This window comes from Phytophthora cinnamomi, assembly GCF_018691715.1.
Source record: "Phytophthora cinnamomi strain GKB4 chromosome Unknown Contig50, whole genome shotgun sequence".
NCBI classification, from domain to species: Eukaryota; Oomycota; class Peronosporomycetes; order Peronosporales; family Peronosporaceae; genus Phytophthora; species Phytophthora cinnamomi.
Window position 1 is genome coordinate 1270877 of NW_027150983.1, and position 27782 is coordinate 1298658.

Here is a 27782-nt window from a genome sequence, read left to right on the forward strand (position 1 = left end):
CCACGGCGGCTATTATGACCGAGTGTAAACGCTGCAAGCCCAAACACAAGAACACTCGACGCGTTTCCCAAACTCAAGACTCGCGTGCGGTTGTACACTACTCCGAGTATTTAGCATTAGATTAGAAGTCCAAGTGGACGGTTGCTACCTGCGAGAGAGCGGCAGCAGTTACGGAAAGAAAGGTTCTGAATGCCCGAGTGTGTTGTGAATAGTTTGTCTGTTAACTCCGTGTCGTCCACACCTCAAAGCAGGCAGGATTCGTTAGCGACTTCTACGTGCTGAGTTATCTATCGAACGACGATTTTGCTGTCCGTCCTCGTCTTCACGAGCACTGCGAACGTAAGGCTACCTTTGCAACACCCAACTTACCAATGGCGTGAAATAATGTGCAGGCAGGGCGAGATATAACAAGCGCACCGACGGGCTCGTAATTTGTAGCAACGCCTCATGCGATGTTAACCGCATTGCACAGGGGCATTGGCTAGAGGCTCGACACGCTTGCAGACTGTTAAGCGTGTTGAAGTTGATTGCCAGCGCCACTTGCAGTCCGCTCGGTGTCCCGTCATCCCAGCACCGCGTTGGCCATTCTTGCAAAAACCGCGCAGACTTGCTTTACCCGCGCACATGTCTCGGTTGCACACGTCACAGATGCTTGTGATCGGCGCATAGCGCTGAAAATCCATACCTCGGCACGAGAGCTGTTCCTCATCAGCTGTCCACGCACGTCCCCGGCTCGTAGGCTCTGGTCTCCATTCCTCAATCCGCCACCAAAAGACCTAACGGCGTTGAACGCCGGACAGCCAAAGCCACGATGTGCATTCCATGCTGCTGCGACGACGGCCCCGGGCCTGACGGCTGCTGCGACCTGTGCGGCCCCGGACCTTGCTGCGACTGCGGAGGCCCTTGCTGCGGAGACTGCTGCGGGGACTTGGACTGCTGTCTGTGCGGAGCTCTGACTGCCTGCTGCTGCTGCGGGGGCGGCGGTCGTGATCGCCATGACCGAGGCCCTCCTCCGCCCGAGCGCGTTGTGTACGTGAACCCCGTCGTCGTCCAGGGAGGCCCGCCTCCTCCGCCGCCCCACCGCGGCTACTACTAAGCACACGAGCTTAGAAAGAGGAAGAGGCCAAGGAGCTCAAGCGATCAGGACCCGACCAGCATCGGCCCGTACCACCGTGTGTACACTAGAGCAGCTCGAACGGAACTACACCGTGAAGCGACGAAATAAAGCGTTGAAAACCACGTAGCCCTGCTGCGAATTGTGACTCACAACTTGTGATGCAGTAGCCACGCTAACTAGAGCAAGCTTCGTTGACAACAGGCATTCAGCAGTTCAAGAAGAAGAAAACGAAAACAGGCTCGAAGTACCGAGCAATACGTCGTAGTCAGGAACACCACCAACTTGGAAGCACATTGCTTGTGAGCTGAGGATCGAGTCGAACGGAACGACGGGCATGGAAGTGTTCATCCAGTCAACATCAGCGTCGCGTGCTGAGCAGAATCTGCTCTAAAACTCCTGGTAGGAGCACATTCACGGTGCAGGATGACTGTGGTTGCAGATGCCGATTCCCTCCAATCGAGCGCGTGGACTGCCCGTTTCTGATCCTCCAGACTTGCGAGCTGTCACGGAAGTTCCTCTCGTTGCCTTGGTCAATATCGAGGACATGGAAGCTGTTGCACTTTCAGTATTAGTATTATATTACGCTCTTCGTCGTGAGCTCATAGATAGTAGTGTGCCGGTCGCGGTGGTAGGTTCACCCTCGAGTTGTGCAGCAGCCTTGGAATTCGGTAGACACCGCGAGTGCCCTCCGTTGCGTCTCCGCTGCAGTCCTTCTCCGCGCCCAGAAAGACCCGGTACACGAAGGCCGGCACCGCCAGCGTCATATCGAGTCCCCCGAGCTTCTCCAGCCGGAACCAGGCGTCTTGAGTCAACGGCTGCGGCACTTTGAGCACCAGGTCGTCGCCGTCATCGTCCCGTTCGGGTGAGAAGATATTGTCGCTGTCTTCCGAGGAAGAGGGGAAGGAAGAGGAGGAGCTCCCCAGCTCCTCGATCGAGTGCGGCACCCACTGGCCCGACCTGTCGTCGCCCTTAACGACCTTCCTAGCCTCCCTCCCTTGCCCTAGACTGGTGTCTCTGGAGCGCGCGCTGCCGAGGTCCAGCGTCACGCAGTCGGCCTCCAGCGGCGCCTCGGGCGGACGCAGCTCCGCCTGCTTGAGGCTCTGGCGCCGCATGCGCGCGTGCATCTGCGCTTCGAAGACGTTTCGGACTGCCTTCTCGCGCTCCTGCTGGCGCCAGCGGCGTCTTCGCCCGATCATCGTCTTGGGCACCAGAAAGGCGAAGGCCTCCCGCCGCTCGATGTAGCTGTTCGCCACCAGTGTTGCCGCTTGCTGCTCACTGGAAGCTCCACGCGCCACGAGCCCGCGCGTTTGCATCTGCCTAAGCAATGCAACTGGCTGAGCTGGTGGCCGCCACCTGCTGGCAGAAGCGGAGGGCGCCGGCAGGTAACTCAGCGAGCGCCGCGAAGAAACCTGCACTTGCCACTTCAACACAGCCCTGGTGGCTGGACCAAATGGCTGCACTTTTACAGCGGTGTGGCGCACACAAAAATCCGCCGGATACTTTATCTAGCTGGCTCGGCGTTCCCGCCCATCTTTAATCATCTGATCGGCTTGTGAAAAAGTCGCGTTGGACATTCGGAATATCCACGGGACCGCGAACGGCTGGCGCTGCGGCAAGGCGACATGCGGTGCGGGCGGTTCCATCTCCGCTAAGTCGGCGGCCAGCAGCTCCTCCTCACTCTTCAATTTGCCATCAAGCCTCCACCCACCAACCCACCATGTGCATCCCCATTTGCCTCCCGTGCGACGACATGGCCTGCTGCCTCTGCGGCTCGCTCACCGCTTGCTGCTGTTGCGGCGGCGGCAACAACCGTCGCGACGACTACCACCGCCGCCCGCCCCCGCAGCAGCGCGTCGTGTACGTGCAGCCAGTCGTCGTGCAGCAAGGACCCCCGCGTCGCCACGGACGCCACGGTCGCCACTAAAATCTGCAGACCAAGCATAAACCTCTCGACATACAGAACAAGCACTTGGTTGTTGCCGACCGACCAGTTGGGAAAACCGTTACTTTTTCTGAGCCACATGACGACCTTCGACTTCAGCACGAAAACCAAGACAGCAGCAGAGCCAGCAGTCAGATGTACGATAGCGAACTGTAAAGATAATCAACGCATGGCCTCGAGGAGGTCTCCGTTCAGTCATGTGTTGGTTCATACGCTTCATTCGCAGTTAACATGGATGTACGACAATTTGCAGTATACGGTGAGTGCGAGTCTTCGCTCGGCTTACGCCTGGTGGAGGCGGTTCTCGCGCTCCTGGAGCTGGCGTCGCAGCATCTTGCCGGACGCGTTCTTCGGGATGGCCTCGATGAACTGCACCTCGCGCACCTTCTTGAAGGGGGCGACGTTCTCGGCCACGTAGTCCATGATGTCCTGCGGCGTCGGGCGAGTGGGGCTGTCCGGGTGCTTGAGCACCACGAAGGCCTTGGGGATCTCCTCACCCATCTCGTTCCGGCCGCGTACGCAGCAGGAGTCGGCGATGGCCGGGTGGTTGTTCAGCACGTCCTCCAGCTCGCCGGGCGCGACTTGGTGGCCCTTGTACTTGATGAGTTCCTTGGCGCGGTCGATGACGAACACGAAACCGTCGTCGTCGATGTAGCCGATGTCGCCCGTTCGGAGGAACCCGTCCTCGGTGAAGATGTTCTGGTTGGCCTCGTGGTTGTTCTCGTACCCGAGCATGACCTGCGGCCCTCGGTAGAGCAGCTCGCCCTCGTGGTTCGGCGGCAAGTCCCGGTCCGTGCTCATGCAGCGCACGCGGAGCTCCGTGTTCGGCACTAGTCGCCCAGCACTGCCCTGCTAACCATGACACGAGTGGAGTTAGCTGCCGATTGCGACGAGCTCCCGAACGCAGACTGCTTCGTACCGGCTTGCGCGTGTGGTCCTCGCCGTAGTTGACTGCAGGACTGAGCTCCGTCATCCCGTAAATTTGCTTCACGTTGAGACCGAGGCGCTTGTTCACGAGGCTCTCGACTTGCTTGCCGATCGGGGCACCGCCAGACACGACGAACTCGGTCGACGACAAGTCGAACTCCTCCACCAACGGGTGGTGCGCCAGAAACAGCACTGCAGGCGGCGCGATGTGGGCCGTGCGAATCTACACAACGCGGCGTTAGCGTTAGCGGTGACAACGCAATGACGTGACGAACGAAGGCTCACCTTGTACGTGGACAACGCGTTGAGGAAGGTGTCCGGCAAAAATCGCGGCAGGATGACGATACTCTTCGCCTGGAGGATGCTGAGGTGGATGAGCATCATGCCGTAGATGTGAAAGAACGGCACAAGTCCCAGAAAGTTGTCTCCCTCAGGCTCCACATGGCTGACCTGCAGAGCGTTGGCCAGTAAGTTCCTGGCGCTAAGGCCCACGCCCTTCGGATTGCCGGTGGTTCCGCTCGAGAACGGCAGCATGAGCTTCTGGTTCGGGTCCACGCGCTCGTAGAAGAAGTCGTGCTCGGTCTGCGCTGCCATGCCACTGCAAAAATGAAGAAAGAAAACGTTAGCGATGCCGAAGTCTCCAACACACGAAAAACAACAGTGTGTCATCTCGAATCCGTACTTGATGCTCTTGAGGTCGTGCGTCTCGGAGGCCTCAGTGGTTCCCATCGTGAACGTGACGGCATTGCTCAACCCCGCCATGGACGCAGCCTCCACGGCCACGTTCTCCAGCTGCTTGTGCGTGACCAGGAACTTGGCCTTAGAGTTCGTGAGCTGGTAGGCCAACTCGTTCGGCACGAACAGCGGCGACGCCGGCGAGCACACCACCCCCATCCCCGTCAGCGCTGCAACACACGCATTTGAATAGTTAGAGGTGTCGACCGAAAACCTTTCGGTCGGTGTCAGCTAGCTAGCTACAGTGCAGGTATCTCACCCAGCACGACCACGGGGTACTCGATGCAGTTGAACGAGTGCAGCACCACGACGTCGCCCTTGCGCACGCCCTCCCGGGCGAACGAGGCCGCGAGGCGTCTGGCCCCCGCGAATAGCTCGCGGAACGTGACCGACTGGTGCGTGATGCCACACACGAAGGCGGGCTTGTCCCCGTTGACGCGGGCCTGGCGCTCCGCCACCTCCCAAATGGTGTGCTCCGGGATCTCGATGTCCTCGTGCGGCGACTTGTGCACGATGCGGTCGAAGGCCTCGCTCGGGTCCGGGAGGTTGGCCACGTGCTCGGCCGCCGCGGACGACGAGAAGTTGGGCAGGCTGGGCGTCGTGATGCCCCGCGCGAAGAGCTGCTGCTGCTGCTGCGCCAAGGCCCCGCCCAGCGCCCGACTGGCCCGCTGGGGCCGCAGCAGAACCGGCCGCTGGACCACCAGGCGCAGCACGCGCTTCACCAGCATGAGTGATTGAACGCAGGGAGGAAGGGTAGTCGACGAGATGAGAGCTCGAGCTTACCGAAGCGAGAATGGTGCGAGGCGAGGCGATACTCTATCGAGTCCTCCGGTAGGTTCATGTTGAAGTTGAAAGGTGTGTCAAAGGATGGTACTATTGAGGGACAAAGGGTGATATTGGGCGACTTCGTGCGGTGGTTTTGAAGCGTGGAGGCGTACCTGATCATAACGAAGGCGTTTGTTCGGCTTGAGTGGCGGAATGGGAATGCATACTAGCGGAGGGAGTGGCGAGCGAGGGCGTGGAGCGGAAGGAGGGCTAGCGACCGTTTGGCGATAGTACCAACCTTTGGTACTTCAACAGGTAAGCACTGCTTGCGTGTACAAGGATGCCTCGGTTTAACGCGTACGGTATCGCCGGAAAATGGCTTCAGGCGCTTGCGCCCGAGGCGATGACCGCAACCCAGGCACCAATTCGCTTTCGTCTACGGTTTACAGGCCTCAATAGCGTAGTTTTTACGCAGTGCAGAGATAGTTTTACCGAGCTCGACACCATGTCGACATTTTCGGATTTCTCTCTTCGTTGTCCTCACGGTCCAACTTTTCCGGCGCATCGCGCTGATGTCCGACTGATCGATCTCAAGGAGTCCTGTGGCTCCAGCGTGAGTGCCCTTCAAGTTGAAGAGGTCGATACCCCCTTGATTTGAGGCTCCACTCGACCGCCACGTTTCGGCTCACGTGGAGCCAAGTGCAGCTCAAGGGTGAGGAGGAGGCTAAGACCGGCATCGCTACGGCTACTATCTCGACCTTCTTTTCCGCCACATGAGGAGCTCGTACTTTTACTTCTTCAATGTATAGTTAGGTCATTGATCATCTGAAATAACGGGCAAAACATTTCCACTTTTTACCGTGGACGATCACCACCGATGTAGGTTGGTACACCAACCGGATCAATGAAAGAAAACACAAACACAAACACCGTTGTCGATCTACGCCCACCGCAGTTTCTCAACACGAATGACGATTTTTCAATGTTAACGAGTTCAGCTAGCAAAATGTTCTTCATTTGTGCTCCTGTACTGCCTCTAGAAATGATAAAACTAGATGAATTCTTACGTCGACAACATTGTAGGTGAATTTTTGCGTGCTGCTGTACTTTTAAACCAGGAACCGCGTGGAAGTCATGTGATGGCCAAATCAAGGGACTTTCGGTCGGATATGGCTGCGACAGCAGCTTCCAGAGCTAGTATAAAAGCGTGGCGGCGGTAAAACGCCGTCAAGCCCATTCCTATTCAACAGCCTCAAGCGACGAGGCAGTTCCAACTGTCGGAAAATTACCTGGTTCCTCACCCAGCAAAACATCCGACCGTTAGGCATGATCTCGTTGAAAGAACACGACGTCGCAGTAAAGTGATTCGCAAGTTGGCTGTCAGAACAGAATTTGCAGGCGTGAAGACAAAGCGGAGACCCAGCGAAAGATGGACGCTGCTGAAGGCGGCGGCCACTTGCATCGAAAGAGCAAGCGTGATGGCCTCTTTCAGTTGATGCGATTAATTCGCGAAACGCAGTGCGCGGTGGAGGTGGTCAAGCCTGTTCTTGACGAGCTGGATGTAATGCGGTTATGCCGCAGCGTCGGCATGATGTCGTCTGTGAACCCCGAGGACTTCGACTTCAGCGTGCTGCAGACCGGAGAATTCGACGACGAATTCATCCCTTTTCTCCGGAATGATCTGTTTGGGGACGCGAATGGCGGTAAAGTGAAGCTCAAAGGCGTCTTCGGAAAGCAAGAGCAAGTGTCAGCCACTCTGGTCGCAATGAATGCGTGCTCGGCTGAGCTAGTAGCATCGGTAGCGAAGTCCGCAGAAGGGGTATACTGCACAAAGATTGAATGCGGTGATAACGAGCAGGGTGAAAAAGCTGAAGAGATTGCTGGACTTGTCGTCTTCTCGTGGATTCAAGACGAACTGTTTGAGCCGGAAGCACTTCGAGACACTCTAGCCTTCGTATTGCGATTCCTTACCGTGCTCACACCTGACATCGTGTGTTGCACGTCGGAGTCGGACTTGGAGCAGTTGAGAACCGCTATGGTCGAGTACGAAAAGCAGCAGGACGAGAATTTGTCGATGTACTCAGTCTCGTTTCGTGTCGAGAAGCAAAATGACGAGCAAGACAAAACAGAGTGTGTGGGCGTGAGTTTTGTGGACTTGGGAGACATTTTGGAAGGATCTTCGGGCGCATGCGTGCTGAAAGGAAGCTATCCTGCTATTGCAGTGACACGAACTATGAAATCAACAGTCCGTAGCGACCCATTCAGGCGAATATTTTCATCAAAATCACAGGTGTCTTTTGCATCATGGCTCAAGGCTGAATCACGACAATACCGCATCGACTTAAGTGGAACTATTGAGCGATCGCCGAAGCTTTGTGAGGGTATTCTTCGCGAGTTTGGTATGTGGCCTGAAGAAAAGGTAAAGAACTGCCGCACTCTGTACAAGAAGCAACAGCAGGAGAAGCACGAGTTAGCTCTGCAGCACATCGAAGATGAGATCGCGCAAGAACACACGCTAGTAGATGGCGCGTCGAACCTTCTCTTTCGGCTTCGGTCGGAGAAAGCATCGTCTGGTACAGCGTGTGCAGAATCATTGGAGAGTTATAAACGCTTTCTTGAGTGGGTCAAATCCAATGGTGGCCAGAAGCTTGATCACAAGTCCCGATTGGCGCTGGATATTCCTCTTCGCCTTCAAGAAATCCAGACTTCTCTACTTGAGCTTTACACTCAGAACCAACGAGTGGATCTCGGCAAGTTAGTTGGCATGTGTGCCACATCCAGCAAAGTCGAGATTGATCAAGCCGCTCGAGAGTCTGGCCAAGCCGAGCAAACTATCTCTGATGTCGGAAAGGCATGCTCGTTTATGGAGAGGATAGCCGAACCTTTGTCAAAGCTGCAGTCAAAATGGTATTTGGCAGTTGAGAGCAGCCTTGCAGCAGCAAAGTCATCCAAGCATGAAGCCCTGAAGCGAAAGCAGCAGCGCGCTAACTCGGAACCCTCGAGACTGATACGGCAAAACCAATTCGAGCAGTTGCGCAAGGATTTACTTGCGAAGGAAGGGCTGCTCTTAAGGGTCAGTGCAAGTACGCGGAAAGGGTTCATCTCTTGCCAGTGCTCGAGGGAGGTGCTCGCGCCGACCAGCACGTTCAATGAAATCATAAAGTTGGGGAATAGGACAACGGGAATTACCAGTGCTCAGTTAGAGACTCTCGGCCAGCACTGTTTGAACCCAAACGAGAAGCACATTGCAACTTTCACGGTTAAAATGCGGTCGGCGGTGCAGATTCTGGTGGGGAAAGAGCAGATGTGCGTCAAGCTGCTACAATTCCCTCGTGCCTGTGATATTTCTCGTTCATCGCTGGCAAAAGAGACAGTCGTTCGCACGTTCGGAAAGCGTGTAACTATCTGTGACTATGATGCTAGGAATCGGGTAATTGTGTTTTTATCCGAGGACTCAGTGGGAATCTACAAATTCGACGAGGCATTCAAGAACATGGAACGCATAAAAGTAGTGAAGTCCGATTTATGCTTTACGCTGACAGGAGTGCCATTCAAGGATATATTCTTACTGGATAATGCGCTGTACGTGACGGACTCTACTGGTCTATCGCAAACAGTAAACATCCAGAATGATCAAATTTCTACGGTTATCGACGCCCCCAAGGATATAACTTCCGAGACCAAAGCCTGTCGTAGCCGACTTATGGGGTTCGCTGACAATCTCGTGGTTGGGGTGGTGTCGGTAAAGCCGACTGGCGATGGGGCTTTCAACGGAGATCTATCAGTGATTTCACGCGATGATTATCGACAACTACCAAATTTGAGGCTAGAAAAGAGCTTCCTGTCCGAACAAGTGAGCGTCCAATGCATCGATGACGTGGTATTTGTACTGGACCCGGTAGCGCGACAGATATCTATGTTCTCCATCTGCGTAAGTGTCAGAAGTGGTTCGTACCGTGTTCGGCAGAGTGAAGATACCAAGGCCTCAAAGGCCAAAGTAAATAAGGGCGTTTGCCTTCGCAAGCAGCACTGGTTGTACACGTTTTACCACGTGTTTGAGAAGTTCCCAGTTCTCGGCCTGCTAGATGATGGAGCGACGACGCCTGTGGACATTCCCATCACTTGTCTGATCGGTGAGGAAGCTGGTACGGCTCTCGAAGTCTGTCACGATTTTTTCTCATTCCTAATGAGCGACCTGATGGCGCTCAACAAGGAGTTAAGTGGCCTGGATCTAACCAAAAACCTCAGCGTGCGCTGTGCTTCTTTATGTGGTGTCATGGCGGTGCAGCCGATGCAGACGTTTGTTCAAATGCTGATCACATTTCTACCCGTCCAGATTTGCCGTGCAGAGGCGAATGCACTAACAGTGCTGAATGACGGTGTGGACCAATCGCCCGATAGCTTTGAGATGGAGTTGTCGACATGGGAGGCTGCGGATATTGCTGAAACCATTCGATTTGGTCTGCTCTCTCCGGTGTTGCGTGCCTGGCAAGGACGATGTGTCGTTATTACGTCCATGGGAAAACAGTCAACGGGTAAGAGCTATTTCCTGAACCATTTTACGGGGTCGGCGTTTGCTATTGCAGGCAACCGATGCACAGATGGCGCGTGGATGACGCTGCGCATCATGCAAAATATCATGTTTGTCATTCTGGACTTCGAAGGTCTGGGGTCGATTGAACGAACTAACCAAGAAGATGTTTTTCTTGCGATATTGAACGCTTCGCTGTCCATGTTTACGATTTTCCGTATGGAAATGCGAATGGACAAGGAAATTGATGGTCTTTTTACGATGTTTCAAAAGGGGATTGGTCTTCTGAAGGATAATGAACACCTTTTTCAAGGAATGCTGTACATGAGCGTGAAAGACGTCAACCCGGACGATGGGCGAGGCGTGGTCTACGAGTTTCAGCGCAAGATCCAAACACTTTTGGAGGCTAATCCCGACCAGAACTTCGTTACCGAAATGTATTCAGGCGAGGTGGCAGTCAACTGTTCGCCACCGTTTAGAACCCCAGGATATCACGATTCTCTTCTTCACGCGCGAAATTGGGTCGAAAATTTAATCAATGACCCGGGGCGGTCACAGCACGGATTCAAAAACGGTCGATCGTTCCACGACACCATTCGTCTGGTCCTCGCGAAAATCTCGATTTTGGATTGGACTGGAGTCAATGAGGGGTCCGACAAACTCCTAATGAATGATCTTCTGCGAAAGCTACCTGGTGTTATTCGCACTGGGTGCCTGATTCCCGCGGAATTTCAATCGAAGGACGAGAATGCGCCGCAGTACTTGAAACAGTCAGCATTGAGTCACGAGCGAGATTCTACATTGCTGTCATTGGAAGTACTTGGTCGCGACCACACGGCCCTTGTGAAATACTGGGGAAGCGTTAACCAACAAGTTCCCCTGGATGAAATTAGTGACGAGAGTATTGACTTCGGCCCCTCGGTTTGCGCTGAAGAGAATATTGACGGTGAGACCATTCACTTGACGCTCGTGTCGCTTTTTCAGCGTTACTTGGAGGGGGCAGCGAAATGCGAATTTGAAAGAATCTACGAGAGCGACTACACCAACTTTGACGCTATGATGTCATTTCTGGTTTGTCGCCGAAAAGCTAAGGTAGCGCTTTGGATGAAAGATTTTTTGGGAGCTGAACGCTTCATCGATGAATGGGAAAAGATCGAGCAATCGCATCTCATTCCATTCGAGGCGCTTTTCACGAGATGCGATCAACGTTGCACGCAGTGCCGACTCCAGTGTATGCGCCCAGCTTGTCACTTGTCTGATATGAATCATAATTGTGGAATTGATCATGTGTGCCGAAGCTTCTGTGACTACTGTATCCGTAACAATAAATCTCGAGATGCCATGGTTCGCTGTTCGGGCAAGGCTGGACATGAGGGGAAATGCAACTGCGGCAAAGGCGATCACACTTGCGGGGCCATGTGCAACTTGGTTGAAGCTTTCAATTGCGGAGTCATCTGCGTGCTGGTTGCAGGACACGACGGAGACCACCGGTGCTCAGTGAAGCATCACGCGTGCGGGGCTGGGTGCAATGCGACAAATTGTGCTGGGAAATGCGTCCAGAGCATCGAGCGTGAGCATATTGTGCACAAGTGCGTGGTGTCGAATTGCACTTACGCCTGTGAAATGCAAGGCTGCAGAAAACGTTGTGCTGTTGACAACCATTTTCACGACCGACCGGACTTTGCGATACTATTCGCGCAGGAAAACGGCCTGGCACCTGTGGACTGCTCACGCTGGGTGAATCGAAGCGTACGACACATGTGCACTTCGACCCACACGTGTAGTTCACTTTGCGAGTCGGAAGGAATTTGCAGCAAGTTTGTCCGCGTCGGCACCGGTAGATTCAAGGGGAAGTATGACAAGTTCGATTTCGACTTGAAGCGGATGGTGGGGGTTCGCAACAAGTGCGCGATTACACTGGAGCCAGGACAAACGAAGCACGTCCAAAACAGTCACTCGTGCGAGAGGCTACTGCCTGACGGAAGGAAAAGTACCCATTGGTGCGAAGCAAAGTGCGTTGCATGCGAGTATTACTGCGAGAAGCCTGCCGGTCATGACGAAATGCATTCTGCCGCCCACGGAAACATGGGAAACACGTATTTTATTACAAAAGAGGAGGTGGTCGAGTGGGACGACCGCAAATACGCTGCAGGCGAACGCGGAATCGCTGAAATGTGTAGTTTGTACTGCTCGAAAGCAGGACGGGGACACGTTCACTATCTCCAGTGCGACAAGCAGAAAGCTGAGGATTGTACATACAAGGGAGAGCTGGACCAACGTCGGCACTGTCAAACAGCACTTGTTAAGCCGCGTCCAGACCATGAACTCGACGAAATCTTGCACGCAAAGTACTGGGAACTTATCGGGTGGGAAGACCCCTGTCCATCTGCCGCGGAGCGGGTGCTGTTCGCCAAGTGCCCATACCTGTGTATCGCACGCGAGCACAAAGAGCGAGGCAAGTCGCAGTCGGGCTGTGATCTCCCTGCTTGGCATGCTCCTGCCGCATCGGAACCTTTCGTGGAGTTGAATGGGCTTACTTACATCAACGGCCACCGCTTTTCGTGCTCGCATGCTTCCACAGTGGGTGTTGTGCATCACATATTTGTATTGGACTGCTCCGGGTCGATGCGGGGGGAGCCCTGGAAGCAGTTACTGAATGGAGTTCGTGAGTACTTGAGGAGCCGAATTGCGAGGGGGGCGACCCAGGACGTTGTTTCGGTGGTTACCTTCGGAGACAAAGGTGTCATCGCCTTCGAACGTGCCAAAATCGAGAATGCAATCACAAGAAATGTCAAATTCGGCGGTGGTGGGACGAATTATGCGCATGGTTTGCGGCCAGCGAACGGCATCATTTCGAGGACCCACCTGGACCTGTACAAGCCCGTCCTGATTTTCTTCACGGATGGCCGTCCTGGTGATGGCAAGAAAGGGTTGGAACTAGCGAGAAATATTCGACAACGTTATGCAATGACAGGATTGCGCTCATTTGTGGTGGGATACGGGCGAGTGAGCGAGTTGGGGGTGGCGGATCTCGCGGACAAGTTGGGAGGAAATGTGTACGAAGCCATGACAGGTGCAGATGTTGCAGAGACGTTCCGCTCGATCTCAATGTCGTTGGGCGCTCGTGCGGGACTCATTTGCAGCAGCAACGCTTAGCGAAGTGGATTTCGAAGCGGAGTTCCTTGTGAGAATTCACCTTTGCATGTGAGAAAATGGCTGCAGGAGGTGATTGGAGAAAGTTAGGAAATGCAGTGTGGAAGACGAATGGGGCGTGCCTAATGAAACAACATTTTCTTTTAAGAAGGTAGAGTTTCAAAGCAAAGGCAAAGCAATAAAGTGTTGTAGTGTTGAGGTCCACGGAGACGACGGTGCTATCTTGACCTCATGTGCGAGCAAATATTCGATCGTCGCACTGCATTTGGCGAACTAATCGTTTTGTTGTTACTACAGGTCGTGTTCTTTCAACTAGACTTCAACGGCTGGAGGTTTGATTGATCACGATCCCGGTCAACTCTACGGCATCGCCTTCGACATGGCTCTGGGTTTATGGCGTGCGGAAGCTACACTTATAGTACGGAATTTGCTATCGCTGGGCCGCGCCTATGACTCGTCGCCGTTGAAGCCCTTATGTTCCTCAATTTTGGCTTGAACATTGAAGCAATCGTGAACTCGCATCTGCGTCGGGTTGCTAAAACCGCGAGCGTGCCACCGCATTTTCCGATGGAATTCAAGGATAACGCGTCAAACAGTCCGTCGCTTGCGGCCCAATTTGCTGCACTCAGGCGGAGGACTATTTCGTGGGCATGGGGGTTGAGGATTTCCTAATTTGTCCGCACTTTGCAGCAGGCCGACGAAGGCGTGGCGGCCATCGGAGCAGAAGACAATTCTAACCAGCAGCGAACCAAAAGGGCCAAGAAGATGGTCGTATTGCGCTTCGTGCGCATGATGGCGTAGGTTCACGGCGACCCAATACCAGGTTGGACGCCTGGTAGCATTTTGAGGGTCCTTGTCGAGCTGGATTCTAGTCGTGCTCAGTTCCTTGCCCGTTCCGATGTACTTGTCGGACAGAGACCGCTTGCTGCGGGGTACTTGCACTCGGCGAGAGAGGTGCTCAACTAGGTCAAGATCATGAGCAACAAGACGAGAAAGGTTGTGATGAAGGACAGGAAGTTTCAGTTTGCACTAAATTTCGCAAGTGATATGAGCTCTACAGAGGAGGAAGTCGTCGCTTCCAACAAGACAAACCTACAACCAAGGGTGGGAGAATGCGGTAGTTAACGGAAAATGACTGCAGCAGCAACAGTTAGCAGATAAAAAATTGAGATTTAAGGCAATTTTACGTCACAGCAGCTCGTCTGGTGCGCCAAGAAACACCACAAAGTAACTGGAAATTTTCGCCATGGATGTTCACCGAAATGCATCAAATAAATGGGTATCGTTTGTCGCGGGTGTCAAGGCGCCGGCACCGATGGTTTCGTTGATTAATGATTCTAAATCTAAGAGCTCTGATGTGGGGGAAGGTGGAGCGTCCCTGCTCGCCTTGGTCGCCCAAGCCCCAATATTGTGGTATTGCTGCGGGAGCTACAATAACAGCTACGTTGTCCACGAAAACGAACCAAGAGTTCAGGTTGACTTCAGAATTCTAGGTAAGTTTTCTGCTGTGGATAGTTATTACTGCGACTGACGGTGACATTTCGACCAGCTTCGGAGTAGGCTACAAAAGATTGGATTATCGAAGTATAAAACTCACATTGGCTTAGCGCATTTATCATACTGCTTCACCGCCTCAATAAATCGAAATACTGCTGAAGGTGCAGTGACTACTAAAGGAGGCTATGGTGGTCCGCCATATTGCTCCACCATTGGTGGGGCATCAACGTTTGTACCGAACCATGCTAACGTACTTGGACGAACATTAGTTTTTGTTAGGGAAAATTGTCTCCCAAAGGTGAAGAGCGGAGCCTTCAACTACCTTATCGAGTAGAAGATTGTGCGGTAAGCTGACTTTCTTCTTGTGGGTGTTCTCTCGATGAGGGGCTCAATTCTGACACACCATTGTTTGTTTTCGGCTGGTGATTGAGGTGCTGGACAACAACACTTACGATGTTTTGGCTCACAGCCAGGGATTTGCTCTCGCTTTCAGGCGTGGTTCATCTTTGTCGAGAACAAAGAGCCCGGTAGCTGATACATAAATGCTGTTTCTTGTGGAAACTGGTCGAGCAGCGTCAGAAAACTTTGAACCTTCAGCGCGCCAAACAGATTCAATTCACAGAAGAAGAGTGCTTCTTCAATTGCAGTGGACTGGATGATCCAAGCGGGAACATTGGCTTTCGCGAAATTGATAAACTGCGCGAGAAGGCCATAAACAATGAAAGCGGTGACCCTCGGAAGCGCCAACATGCGCGAGACACCGAGGAAAATTCTGAAGACAAGCGCCGCAACTCCTCGTCGGCGAACATCGTATTCGAAGGTCGATGCGATTGAAAATAATGTAAACACTTCTACTAAGAACGTAGCGAACCTGTTTATGATACCGAAGACAGAAGCAGCAGTTGTAATCTTCCCGTCGTACAGACGATGAAGAAGCAAAATCGAAGACGGAGGCGTATCAAAACGATCGGGAGATGGTTCAAGGTGCCGTCAACAGGATTGCATAGAATCTGAGCGTGAAGACGAAAACAACGTCGCTTTTTCCTGGGGGGTTAAAGGTAAGAGATCCACCTGTTGTATCGAGCGAGTACATTTAACGCGGTGTTTTGTGTCTGACTTCATTGTAGATCTGTCAAGGAATTACCGTATCTGAGTGAATACCATTATACTAGTATCCATCCAGGTATCCCCAAATGGTTGAAAAAGACGAGAGTGAGCGTATTATCATAACATCTCGAGGCACTGTATTAGTTTGGTTGACACTTTTCCTAATTGTAAATGTTCCAAGTCTAGACGCGCTTGGTCTGATGCAAACAAAAGAGCTCGTCCTCGGATTTTACTCGGGCCAGCCATAGTTCCCTGCCTCTTATCCCCATTGCACTTTGGTGGCACCGTCGTCTGTTTCTTGTTGGAGCTCATGGTCAGGACAGTCCTGAGTCCTGACTCAGGACTCTTAGAATTTGCTACTCCAGAGTATATCTGTACTTCTGCTCTATATTATTGTAGGCGGTTTGCACCTCGCCTCTCTCCCTCTTACAGCCAGATAATGGCCCGACTACCACTCAATGCTGACACTATGGCACTCAACACTGCGCTAAAGTCACTCCTCCATCCTAATCACGTGGTGCTTGCACAGCTCAAACGCTAGCACGACACGACCACATGACAGGTACGTGTATTAATAATCCATACGCTTTTTGTCAGTGCTCACGAACACAACCTCAACAGCGCAACCACTGCATGTAGTTGGTTGGTTGTGATCGTGCACCACAAGTCGCCCACTCGTCAACGTGACACAAACAGATCGATACTTTTTTTTTTTTTTATCAAAGCAGTTCCAATGGCCGCGGCACCACCTCAGAAATCGGCTCAAAGAGCCCACGCCTACCCTGAACAAAGCACAAATACTCGTGGAACTAAGAAGCGCCGACAGAAACCCGAAGACGACTGGTTTATCCTCTCCCTCCCTCCATCAACTCGAAAATCCGACGAACTGGAATGCAGCAAGCCTAGACTAACCATCAGGCACAAGCTGTGCATGATGCGAACGCAGGTTATGGCCATGGAATACCAGCTACACGGTCTCCAGTCCAAGTGGACCGAGCAAATACCCGACAGTCGAACTCGGATCACAGCACAACGTTGTGCTTTTGAGAAATACGCCGCCAAACAAAGCGACATAGCCCGAGAAGAACTCCTCGCGATACTACAACGGCAGCAAGTTTTGCTAGCTTCACTCCAGACGGCTGTGCTGCGTAGCCCCCTACATTCAAATGGAGAAGACATACTGAAGAAGCTACATTTTGGCACTCGTTTAGGCGGCGAAGAAGAGGAACGTGAGAGAGTACTGATGGAACACAATAGGCGATCTCTTGCGACGATTCCGTCTATTGTGGATAATCTCTCGCAATTGGTCATCGCCGAGGCTCTCGCGAAACAGAGAGCAGGTCTAAACCGGAAGTTGATGATGCCACTTTCCCGTATCGACATCACCGGTTCCAAAGACTGCACGCTCGTGACGAGCGTGTTCGTGTCGGATGTCCCCCACACATCGCTGGAGGAGGTTTATGCGGCTGCGAAGATGCTCTTCAATACGATTCCTGCTTGGATGAAACGTCACTTTGGTATCGACGCAACGCAAAAAAGGCTTAACCGCGTCGAGTCGCCGGTGGCGTATTTGCGAATAAACCTTGGTGGAACTGGGCTGCCTGCGACCGGAAATTATGCCATATGTTCCGAGCTGACACCGTATTGTGGCATGATTTCTGTGGACGCTATCACCGAAGACCCGCTGTATCCAGTGCCCACGAATCGATTGCAGGACGTTATGTGCGCTCTTACGGTCAAGCCCGTCAGAGATCCAAACACCGGTAACACCACGTCTATGACGCTGCGGTGGATTGTATTGTACCGCTACAATTTAATGCCGGACGATCCTGCACTCAAAACTTACCTGGAGCTCTACCGCCCTATCTTGAATGGCGATCTCATCACGTCCACAATTTGTAGTTATCTTCAGGACCAACCATCGCGAAGGTAGCAGCAGAAGCAGACTGGTATAGAACTGCGAATTCGCATTTCCATAGTTCGTTTGTTCCACAACTTGGATATTCAATCGCACCTAATTTTGCCGCGTGAAGGCTGTATCCTTCGGCGTTTGTGGGAAGAGGAACCTTAGCACGTTGACACTGAAAATCAACTCTTGCAGCGTCGGGAATGTCACTCCATTACTCTCGGCACCACCAGTAGCCGTATCACCTTGAAGTGCAACAAACCTACCACTACGGTCTAGCTGCCAGGTCACCGGCACGAATTGTACGCACTGATCACGAATTTTCCGGTACGTGACGGCTTCATCGACTTTACTGCACGCAGATATTGTAGAGTCCGCACGAACTTTTTTAAATTAAAGTTGTGCGCTCGTACTGCTTAAACATTATTTAGGGTGATGAGGCGCCTAACACTGCTCAGCACATTTTTACGGTATATTTGCGGACTACCACTGGCTGTTTTGGTGGTCTTTCACGTGGTCATAACTTTGAGGGCACCGAAGGAGCAAAATACGCACGGCTGAACCCTGTCATATACTTCGAAGTAGTTTCTACCCGAACAACTACTCGCAACTTTACCGAGCTTTCTGTGATATCGGCTTGCCTCAATACTCTGATCACCCATCGACATCATCGTATCGTATGCAGATATCTGATGGACTCATCTCCGGAAAGCTTAATTACTTCCATCCTCGCATACAGCTGAACTATAACTTATCTCTATGATGAACGCTTTACCTCCCTTGCTGACAGTGATCCATTGTCGAGGATACGGGTTAATGATTTCATTACCGATAGACTAGAACAGAGCCCCCCCCCCCTTTTTTTATGTCTAACCAAAGGCCCTTGGTGCTTACGATGGTTTCGTTTCTCAGTATTGACATTACTTAGATGTAGCTAACGACGTCCAACAGAAACCACGCTATCGTCCGTTTCTTACGTTCGTTCTCGTGAATGAATTCACTGACTAGAACCTGTCGGATGAAACCAAGGCTCTCATTCTTTAATTCACCGACTCGGTTCAGCTCCCTACGTCTCTGTCCACCAGCAGCTAATGATCTGCACCAACAGCCTACATCATGAGCCTCGTGACGATCTTGGTTATCGCTACCGTAGGACGTCATCTGGCCTCGGAGGGTCGTCAGCCAACCCAAATGAAAAGCTATCGGAAGCAAAGGATCCTGGTGAGTGGAAGAAACGATCGACCCCGCCGTACGGGCGTACGCCGACGAAGCCGACGTAACAAGTGCAGCCGACGTCATTCGCGTAACACGCAGCGCTACCCACCCTGGACTCCTGTCCTACATCGATTTCAACTTCTACGACAAACAGTGTGGAATGGTGTTGCAGCTACGCTGTTTGAAGAAGAAAAAAAATGAAGTTGACTAAATGGGACGCTACGCTGTTAGAGATATCCAATTCCACATGTTTTTGCGTTGCTAACAAATAAATGTTGCTGTTTTCAAGAAACTCAGGTTGTTGTAGCAAACCCACATACAAACACGCCTACTACTGAAAGATGTCATTCCAGCGGCCCAGGTTTCCTTGATAACCGTGTCGGTCGCGAACGTTGCCTTTACTGTCAAACAGCACGCATGCCATCTCCGGATTCTTGGGGTTGCCACCCACCCCACGGCAGAACACGACCCCCTCATCAGGCAGCTTGATCATCACGCGTTTGTTATCATAGCCTAAATCGTCTTCCTCCCGAATGTTGAACTTGTACGGATTCCCTGCATTGCCACCCGAGAGGAATCTGTGAGGACTATCGCCAACCGTCCGGTAATAGACCCCGTCATACCTACAGTAAATATAAATACAGGGTGGTAGTTAATCTTTAAGCTAGCCGCAGTGCATACAACACCCGACAAAACAAACCATCCGCGGCGAAAACCCTTGAGAAAGTCGTCATCAATGTACCCTTTATCCGACACGCGCACTCCAGAGTCACTGACACATACGTTATGATGGGTTCTCGTATTTGTGTCCACAATCCCGGGCGATGGGAGATATCGCACAAGGATCAATTTTTTTTCAGCTGATGGCGTAGGCGACAAGTTCTACATACACATCCAAATACGCAAGCACTAGCTGAGATCTGACAACCTCCGACACAAACAAATATCTACGCAAGCACAACTGTACCTCAAGGTCGAGAAGAACCGACATCCCTGGTACAAGTTGCTGATTGGCGCTCGTACACGGAGCGTAGACTTTGAATGCGGCGCGGAAATGCTCTTCTTGAGCAAGGTCGGCGATCTTGGACCCAGTCCACACGAGCCCAAACTTCTCGTCCGACTCGGGGAACGCCAGCAGTTTATTGCCGTATCCTGCCAGCTCAGTAAGTTGGTCGGACCGCACGTGCCTGACGTAAACCGCTCTGGTTGCTGCGTAGTAAATTCCGTTTGCTCGCAGCGTCTCCCCGACCGTCGAGGCAACTTTTGAACAAGCCAAGTACCGACTGGAGCCGACCACGACTCGCTGCAAAGTTGAATCTCTCCCCCCTCCTTCTACTTCCGCAGGAACTGAATAGGGAGAAACCGTTGGGATTGAGATGGCCTGTGCTGATGGGGGACGTGATTTCGAGTCAAGTCCGCGGGATAGCAGGAAGGCCTCGATGTCAGTTGCCAGTGATGGGTGCATGGTTTTGGCACAGTCGATCGGTGTCATCCCGTTCTGGTTCGGACGTTGCAGCTCCTCCACCAGCGTCTCCAGGGGCACGAAGGACAAAACGACGCCGAAAAACTCACGGTCTCCAATCGCTGCAGCATAGTGGAACAGCTGGGCGTCCTGGTCGCGAGCTTCTTGAACGATCTGCCTCAGCTGCGCCACGGCCCCCGTTCCCTTTGCGCGCACCACCAGATCTTGAGCGCACGAGTTTGCGATCCTCATGTTCGAAGTGGGGGAATGACCTTTCAATCATCAACCACAAAGCTTCAACTTGTCTCTGTTCTCTGGATTTTATCCAGAGTCCTTATGTGGATGCGCCATTATTCTCCATTCGAAATACCTGCTGAATATTATTCGTTCGGTTCGGTTCAACAGCCGCTTGAAGGGACTGTGATGTTGAATTACCTGTGCTCAAATCAAATCTATCTGATCACTCCAGCGACAACCGCGGATTATTTCCGCGTTCAGGCTACATGCAGTCTTGCCTCCGTTCAAGTGGTCTAGTATTAGCGCTAGGTTGTATTGTGAAAACCGGTGATTTTGTCACTCCGTATAGCTCTGTAAGTCAGGGCTGTGAGCAAAAACGATACGTGGTAATTTGTACTGAGTAGGAAGTTAATGTGGGTACTAATCTGAGTAAGTCCGCTTAAATAGGAGATGGAAACTCGGCTCTAAAGCCATCTTGTCAGAACAGATTGATGAGGGAGAGAGACAGCGGAGACACGATGTATGCCGCAGGATCGGATCGTGGCCACAACGGCAGTCCAATTTGACTCAGTTAAAGCCACCCAGCCCTGCTGAGTGGCGCCTTGACTTGGCTTAGCGTAGAGATTAGTATCAGGGCGCAACGTTCTAATATCGAAAGCAGCTAGCGCGGCTACGATGCGCTCTTCCGCTCTCGCGTAGAGGTCATCAAAGCTGCCCTCTGGGTCGAAGCGAAACTCCGCATCCTCGACACGGACGCTGGTTCTGCTCGTCCTGTTGATTCCTCCTATTTTGACTGATATCTTGGCTAGTGTTTGCATAGCCGCTTGCTCGGTGGATTTATTTGTGCGGACTTCCTCGGAATCATTACATTACATTACATTCCTCGGAATGCCGAGGTTGGAGCTGACATTTCAGCCTATTTAGAGACCAAATCGATTCCGACTCTAAAATAGCTTTGACGCGATGCTGCATAAGACCGATTATAATTAGGGGTACCCAATTCTAAATAAGGGATGGGTCGAAATAAATAAGGGTTCCCGTCTCTAAATAAGGCACTAAATCAGCCGATTTACTATCCAATTAGACATTCTGAGGGCTTTTCACAATAAATTTGAGCCCATACTAATTACTGTAGGCACTGTACCAATACAATGGTACTATTTAAGCAGATACAATTACAGACATCACTATAGAGAGGAATGCGGAAGACAGGGCCGAATGGCGTGGATGCCCAGCGTTCGAGGATTCTAGAAATGTGTGGTGGGATAATAAATTTATGGGTATTATTGATTGGATATTTTAAAGATGACGACGAGTATACATAGTACATCAGCTCCTCCAACCCGCAGCCTACGCACGCGGAGTGCGCACTGTGCAACCTGATCCGGTGGGATCCGATCCCACGGAAGCTCGCCTCCGAAGTTCAAGCTAGGACACAGACACACAGAGAACGTAGCATTAGTGAGAATCTAATTCAGTTTGGGATTGGCACAGTGTTGTGCAATCTGAGCAGACAGATCAAAGTCGACTTTAGTTACTGTGCTGCGCAGGCGCAGACTCCGCGTGACTCGAAGACACACGTGACAAGATGGCCGACTCGGACGAGCGGCTGGCCGAACGTACGGCGGCGATGCGGCTGGACAGCGCACCGTCCCCCTCGTGTCCGGCAGACCTGGAGATCCTGATCCCCAACCCTTCGAGCGCAGAGACGACGAAGGCCACGGTGCGAGTGACGCCGAGATGCCTACGGCGAGTCCGAGGCAAGGACCAAGGGATGGAAGGATCGCGGCGGCGCCGGCGCTGCCGCAGCCCCCGATGTACTCGGGGCGCACCATGCAAGATCGGCGCAACTTCATCTACAAGTACGAGGGCTACTTGGTGAAGGTGAACGCGCTGCAGACGGAATGGACAGCAGCGCTGGCCATGCCCGTCAGCGCGTGTATCGAGACAGATACGCGGCGCATGATCGCTCGGTGGGAGTTCAGCGGAGCCTCGCCCGAGACGATCACGGAGGAACAGTGGAAGGATTACTTTTGCCAGGCTCTGGTGCCTACCTTCGTGGACTACGCGTCGATCGACACGGCCATGAAGTCCCTCAAGATGCAGACCAAGTGGCCGGAGCCTGAGAGTCGCATGATGCACTTGCAGGCCGACATGGAGGCCATCCCCAACCGCTTCAACGTCACGGACCTGGCGTTCAAGCACGAGCAGCGCCGCCTGGTCGGCTACCTGACGAAGGCTCTCGAACCCGTGAGCTTCCGGGAAGTCGTGGCGACCAAGCTGACGCTGCAGGAGTTCAAACCGTTGAAGAACGACGCCATCGGCTTCTGCAAGTACGTCGTGGAGCTCATGCGGGGCTTCATGACCTGGGAGCAGGCAGCCGAAGATGCTGCCCGCTCCAGCACTAGCAGTCCTGGCGGGCGGGGCGGCGGTCGCACCAACGCTGCCCACTCTGGCGGGCGAAGCGGCGGAGGTCGTGGAGGTGGCGATACAAGCGCCGGGCAGTCCGGTGGTAGTGGTCAAGCCGGTGGCGACGCCAATAACCGGACCGGTGGACGCAGCAACGGCGGACGTGGAGGTGGTCGGAGTGGCCGTGGAGGCGCAGGTGGTTGTGGTGGCAGAGCTGGAGGCCCGCCTGTCGGACAAGGAGAGCTGGACGGCGCCGCACGACCTCGCGGCGCCTGCCTCAAGTGTGGCTCGACGCAGCATGAAGTCCTGGGCTGCCCAGATACCCAACCCGGCGAGGCCGAACGCCTGCTGGCGGAACTGCGCGCGCGGCGTGTGGCTCCTACAACTACCTTGCGTCGAGTCGAGACCGTGGCCGAGCCTGGCCATGAAGCTGCGGCAGCGACAGAGCCATCAGGCGCAGTTGAAGCGCGAGTGGATGGACTGGAAGACCACGCTCTCCTCCTCGATACGGGGGCCGACGAGTCGTTGGTCGCCCAGGGTGTCGTGGACGCCATCAAGGCCCGCGGGACACCGGTCTTCTTGGCGGACATTCCGCCTCGCACACTGTCGCCGATCGGAGGCAAGGACTTCGTCGTCCACCTGGCAGTAACGTTCCGCGAGGTGGAGTTGGCCGCGTCGGCCGGACCCTTGATGCTAAGGAACTTGGCCTGCCTGGTGGAAGACGGCAACACGTCGCTGGACTTCACGCTGGGGCGGCCCATCATGACCGTGCTCGGCTACTCGGCCGACGAGCTGCTCGTGCGTGCCCGAGGCACTAAGTCGGAGTGGGAGCTTGGTGACAAACAGCAAGTGGGGGACGACACGGAGACAACGGCGCGCCAGCGCATGTGCCGGATGCAGACGCGCGCGAGAGACATCGCGTTGGACACAATGGCCCTCGAGGGACTCGTGGACAACATGGCGCCTACCGACCAGGACTGGGGTGGCAGCGACACGGTGCACGGCGGCATAGACTCGCCGGAGACCATCTTCAAGACGAAGAACCTCACGCCCGCTTATTGGCAGTTGCCTCTGTCCTCAAGTGGTGCTCAAGTGTTGGCCTTCAAGACGCTTGGCGGCTACTCGCGTTTGAGTCGCGTACCAGCAGGAGCCCACGCGGCGGCCACCGAGAACGCTGATTCTGTAGAGCGACACGAGACCCGCACGGCGTTGCCATCGCTGCGGTTGCATGACTCCTCAGCCGTGCACGACATGTTGGATTCGAAGCTCGCGGCGGCGCGAGCGAAGGGTCTGTCCGTGAAGGGGGTCAAGCGACTGCGGAAAATCCTGCTGCGACGCCAGGACAGCTTTCGTCTGGAGTTTGGGCGCGACCCGCCGGTGAAAGTGGCGCTGCTGCAAATGCGCGTGAAGGTCAACGCGCAGCCCACGAAGGCGCAGCCAAGGCGCTACTCACCGGACGACAGGGCGTTTCTTGACCGCCACACGGCCAAGCTGCTGGAGTTCGGGCTGGTGTTTCTGAACCACCGCTCCCGTTGGGCGTCGGCGCCGCGGATTGTCCGCAAGAAGGAGCAGGACTCGGATCCGACGGCCGACCCACGAATGACGATTGACACCAGAGGCGTCAATGAGCGCACGGAGGCTATGTCGTGGCCCATGCCCGTGCTGGAGGTCGTCCTCGGCGCCTTGGAAAGAGCCAAGGTGTTCTTTGCCCTGGACTGGTTCCGAGGGTATTGGAAGTTGCCGCTGGACGAGGACTCGCAGGAGCTCTTCACATTCATCACCCACCGCGGCATGTACACGCCGACGCGCGTGCCGATGGGTGCCACCGACGCTGTGGCGTACTGCCAGGGAGTGGTCGAGGAGATCTTCGGCGACCTGTTGGGCAACGGCATCCTAGCTTGGCTAGATGACATCCTAGGCTACGCCGAGTACGAGGACGAGCTGCTGCGGCTGCTGGACCAGGTGCTGGCCAGGTGTGAAGCCTACGTACTGAAGCTGCATGCTAAGAAGTGTGACTTCTTCGAAGCTGCATGCTAAGAAGTGTGACTTCTTCGAGGTTGAAGTCAAGTGGTGCGGTAAGATGGTGTCCGCTGCTGGCGTACGCCACTGCCCCGACCGCGTGCAAGGACTCGTTGAGATGCAGCCGCCGCAGACGGCTGGCGATCTGCAGCAGTTCCTGTGCGCCGTGAACTGGATGTGACAGAGCATTCCAGAGTACAACCGACTCACAGCCGGCCTGTATGCCGTACTGGAGGAGGCGATGAAGGCGGCAGGATCGCGGAAGAAGGTCAAGCTCGCCAAGTTCCCGTTGGACCAGATCGGCTGGGGCGACCCGCAGCTCGCGGACCTTGCCGCTGTGAAAGCTGCGCTGCTGAAGATGGTACCGCTGGCACACCCGAGCCCGACAACTGAGGTGTGCCTGTATACCGACGCCAGCCAGGACTCGTGGGGAGCCGTGGCTACGCAGTTGGAGCCTGGTGAGGTCCAGCTGCCACTGGAGCAGCAGCACCATCGCCCCCTGGCATTCCTAAGTGGGCGCTTTGTGGGAGCGTCGAGCCGCTGGCCGACGATCGAGAAGGAGGCGTACGCCATTGTGGAGGCGACGCGCAGGCTGGAGTACCTGCTTCTCCGTCCTGGTGGTTTCCGTCTGTATACGGACCACCGCAACCTCGTCTACATCTTCGCACCGTACGGGCCTGACACTGCGATGGCTCGCTAACAGGCAGACAAGTTGCAGCGATGGGCGCTATCACTGCTGAGCTTCACCTACGTTATTGAACACGTGCCGGGCGAGACCAACGTGTGGGGCGACCTCCAGAGTCGCTGGGGCGCCACGAAGATGCCTACGGCAGCGCCAACCGGTGGTAGGATGTCAAGACTGGCGGCCGTTGAGCGCGTCAGCCCACTCGAGGCTGTCGACTTCGTGTGGCCCAGTGAGGACGAGATCAGGGCGGCCCAGCTCGCGAGAAGGGCCAAGGACTCGATGGAGCCAAGCCAGCCGCCGCTGTGCTGGTCGGATGACCGGCAGCTTTTCTTGCTGGCGGACGAGCGCGTGTGGATCCCCGAGGATGCTGTGGAGCTGCAGTTCGACTATGTGTAGTCGCGCATGCTGGTGCCGCCGGCCTTCGTGGAGCCAAGACCACCGCGAGGGCACTAGAGGACCTGTTCTCGTGGCTCTCGCTGCGCAAGGACGTGGCGGTGTTCGTCAGCGAGTGCATGCACTGCATGGCCACGGCGACAGGGAAGATCCCCCGGCCGCTGGGCGAGACGTTGCGGGCGACCAAGTCCAACGAGCAGCTGCACTTCGACTTCTTGTCGATGGCGGAAGGCGCCGGGGGTCTCAAGTACGTCCTTGTCCTCTAGGACAATATGAGCAGCTATGTAGAGCTGGTGGCCTGCGTCCAAGCTACAAGTGATGAGGTCTACCAGTCGCTGCTGGACTGGTTTAAGCGGTTCGGTGTCGTCCGACAGTGGGTCTCCGATCAAGGAGCCCACTTCCGCAACCAAGTCATCGCGGAGCTGCAGCGCGCCCTTGGGGCGCACCACCACTTTACCACGGCCTACACACCGTGGGCCAATGGCACTGTGGAAGTGGTGAACCGAGAGGTCTTGAAGGCGGTCAAAGCGCTGCTGAGTGAGCGTCGCTTACGCGTCGAGGACTGGCCACGGGTGCTACCAGTAGTCCAGGGGGCACTGAACCAAATGCCGGCCGATAGGCTGAACGGCAAGTCGCCGCTGACAGCTTTTACAGCGCTGCCAGGAGGAGCACAGCTGGCCAGCATTCTGCACCCCCGAGAAGCGGTGACCACGACGGTCGACTGGGTCGATACCCAGGTGAGGGAGCACCTGGAGACAGTGCGTGCAGCACTGGACGGCATGCATGCTGAGATGACTGCTGCGAGTGAGAAACGCAAGCGCGCTGCTCGAGAGCGTGTAGCTCAACGTCAAGGTGTCACGCTGCCTCGGTTCACCGAGGGCGACTTTGTCCTGGCCGCGACGGCCACGGGCAAAAGCGGGAACAAGCTGGCGCTGGTCTGGCGGGGACCCAAGAGGATCGTGCGGGCCCTCAACGACTACACGTTTGAAGTTCAAGACCTTATCGAGTCGTACGCCATCACCATTCGCCATGCCGCGCGGCTGCAGCTTTACCGTGAGGCTGCGCGCGGCCAGGTCGAAGAACTTACGGAGCAGGCCATTCATGGAGAAGGTGGCCACCTGGTGGAGGCCCTCAGTGCGTGTCGGCTCAGCCCCGACACGCAGCAATGGGAACTGCAAGTGAAGTGGTTTGGGCTGGATGAGGTCGAGACCTCCTGGGAGCCTGCTGAGGTCATCAAAGAGGACGTGCCGGTCCTCTTCGCCCGTTTCGTCGATGAGATCCCTGACGACCCCGACAGACTCCATATGACGGCGGCCCTGGACGCGCTGGCTGGCCGCCTGCCGACGGCCGCTACCGCGTTGCCGGTGCCGAAGAAGCGCCGCCGGAAGAAGGCAACACCCGCGGTGTAGCCGCTCGTCTACAATGCTCACGCACCAAGCTGGAGGGGGAAGTGATCCGGTGGGATCCGATCCCCCGGAAGCTCGCCTCCGAAGTTCAAGCTAGGACACAGACACACAGAGAACGTAGCATTAGTGAGAATCTAATTCAGTTTGGGATTGGCACAGTGTTGTGCAATCTGAGCAGACAGATCACAACCGATCCCCGCTAGACTCTTCACGCGCCCGTCAGCCGCCTTGGAGGAAGAACACGCCGGACCCTGGTTGTACTGTAGATTACTCTAG

General features: G+C 54.5%; 8 protein-coding genes across 9 annotated transcripts; 5 read left to right on the forward strand and 3 right to left on the reverse strand.

Annotated features, from left to right (window-relative positions):
- Positions 1-811: 811 nt before the first annotated feature.
- Positions 812-1096, forward strand: IUM83_06700 (uncharacterized protein; the record flags this gene model as incomplete). Its single annotated transcript, XM_067930929.1, has 1 exon — positions 812-1096. The coding sequence occupies one exon, from the start codon at positions 812-814 to the stop codon at positions 1094-1096; it is 285 nt and encodes a 94-aa protein (XP_067789760.1).
- Positions 1097-1716: 620 nt separating this feature from the next.
- On the reverse strand, positions 1717-2430 carry IUM83_06701 (uncharacterized protein; the record flags this gene model as incomplete). Its single annotated transcript, XM_067930930.1, has 1 exon — positions 1717-2430. One exon carries the CDS (start codon positions 2428-2430, stop codon positions 1717-1719), a length of 714 nt encoding a protein of 237 aa, XP_067789759.1.
- Positions 2431-3341: 911 nt separating this feature from the next.
- On the reverse strand, positions 3342-5449 carry IUM83_06702 (putative 4-coumarate-CoA ligase; the record flags this gene model as incomplete). The annotated part of the gene is made up of 5 exons (XM_067930931.1): positions 3342-3911; positions 3979-4209; positions 4272-4584; positions 4669-4891; positions 4981-5449. The coding sequence occupies 5 exons, from the start codon at positions 5447-5449 to the stop codon at positions 3342-3344; spliced, it is 1806 nt and encodes a 601-aa protein (XP_067789758.1).
- Positions 5450-6915: 1466 nt separating this feature from the next.
- Positions 6916-13971, forward strand: IUM83_06703 (RxLR effector candidate protein; the record flags this gene model as incomplete). Of its 2 annotated transcripts, XM_067930932.1 has the most annotated exons (3): positions 6916-8059; positions 9389-10467; positions 13861-13971. In XM_067930932.1, 3 exons carry the CDS (start codon positions 6916-6918, stop codon positions 13969-13971), a joined length of 2334 nt encoding a protein of 777 aa, XP_067789890.1. The 2 variants fall into 2 exon arrangements, with proteins under 2 accessions (XP_067789890.1, XP_067789891.1); XM_067930933.1 differs by lacking the exon at positions 6916-8059 and having other exon boundaries at positions 9403-10467.
- A 5255-nt stretch (positions 13972-19226) lies between these two features.
- IUM83_06704 (uncharacterized protein) lies at positions 19227-20609 on the reverse strand (the record flags this gene model as incomplete). The annotated part of the gene is made up of 3 exons (XM_067930934.1): positions 19227-19518; positions 19596-19777; positions 19863-20609. The coding sequence occupies 3 exons, from the start codon at positions 20607-20609 to the stop codon at positions 19227-19229; spliced, it is 1221 nt and encodes a 406-aa protein (XP_067789763.1).
- A 1818-nt stretch (positions 20610-22427) lies between these two features.
- On the forward strand, positions 22428-25040 carry IUM83_06705 (Retrotransposon protein, Ty3-gypsy subclass; the record flags this gene model as incomplete). The annotated part of the gene is made up of 2 exons (XM_067930935.1): positions 22428-22927; positions 23702-25040. 2 exons carry the CDS (start codon positions 22428-22430, stop codon positions 25038-25040), a joined length of 1839 nt encoding a protein of 612 aa, XP_067789892.1.
- Positions 25041-25263: 223 nt separating this feature from the next.
- IUM83_06706 (DNA/RNA polymerase) lies at positions 25264-25722 on the forward strand (the record flags this gene model as incomplete). The annotated part of the gene is made up of 1 exon (XM_067930936.1): positions 25264-25722. One exon carries the CDS (start codon positions 25264-25266, stop codon positions 25720-25722), a length of 459 nt encoding a protein of 152 aa, XP_067789762.1.
- A 264-nt stretch (positions 25723-25986) lies between these two features.
- Positions 25987-27509, forward strand: IUM83_06707 (uncharacterized protein; the record flags this gene model as incomplete). Its single annotated transcript, XM_067930937.1, has 3 exons — positions 25987-26097; positions 26193-26347; positions 26417-27509. 3 exons carry the CDS (start codon positions 25987-25989, stop codon positions 27507-27509), a joined length of 1359 nt encoding a protein of 452 aa, XP_067789761.1.
- Between the last annotated feature and the right edge of the window lie 273 nt (positions 27510-27782).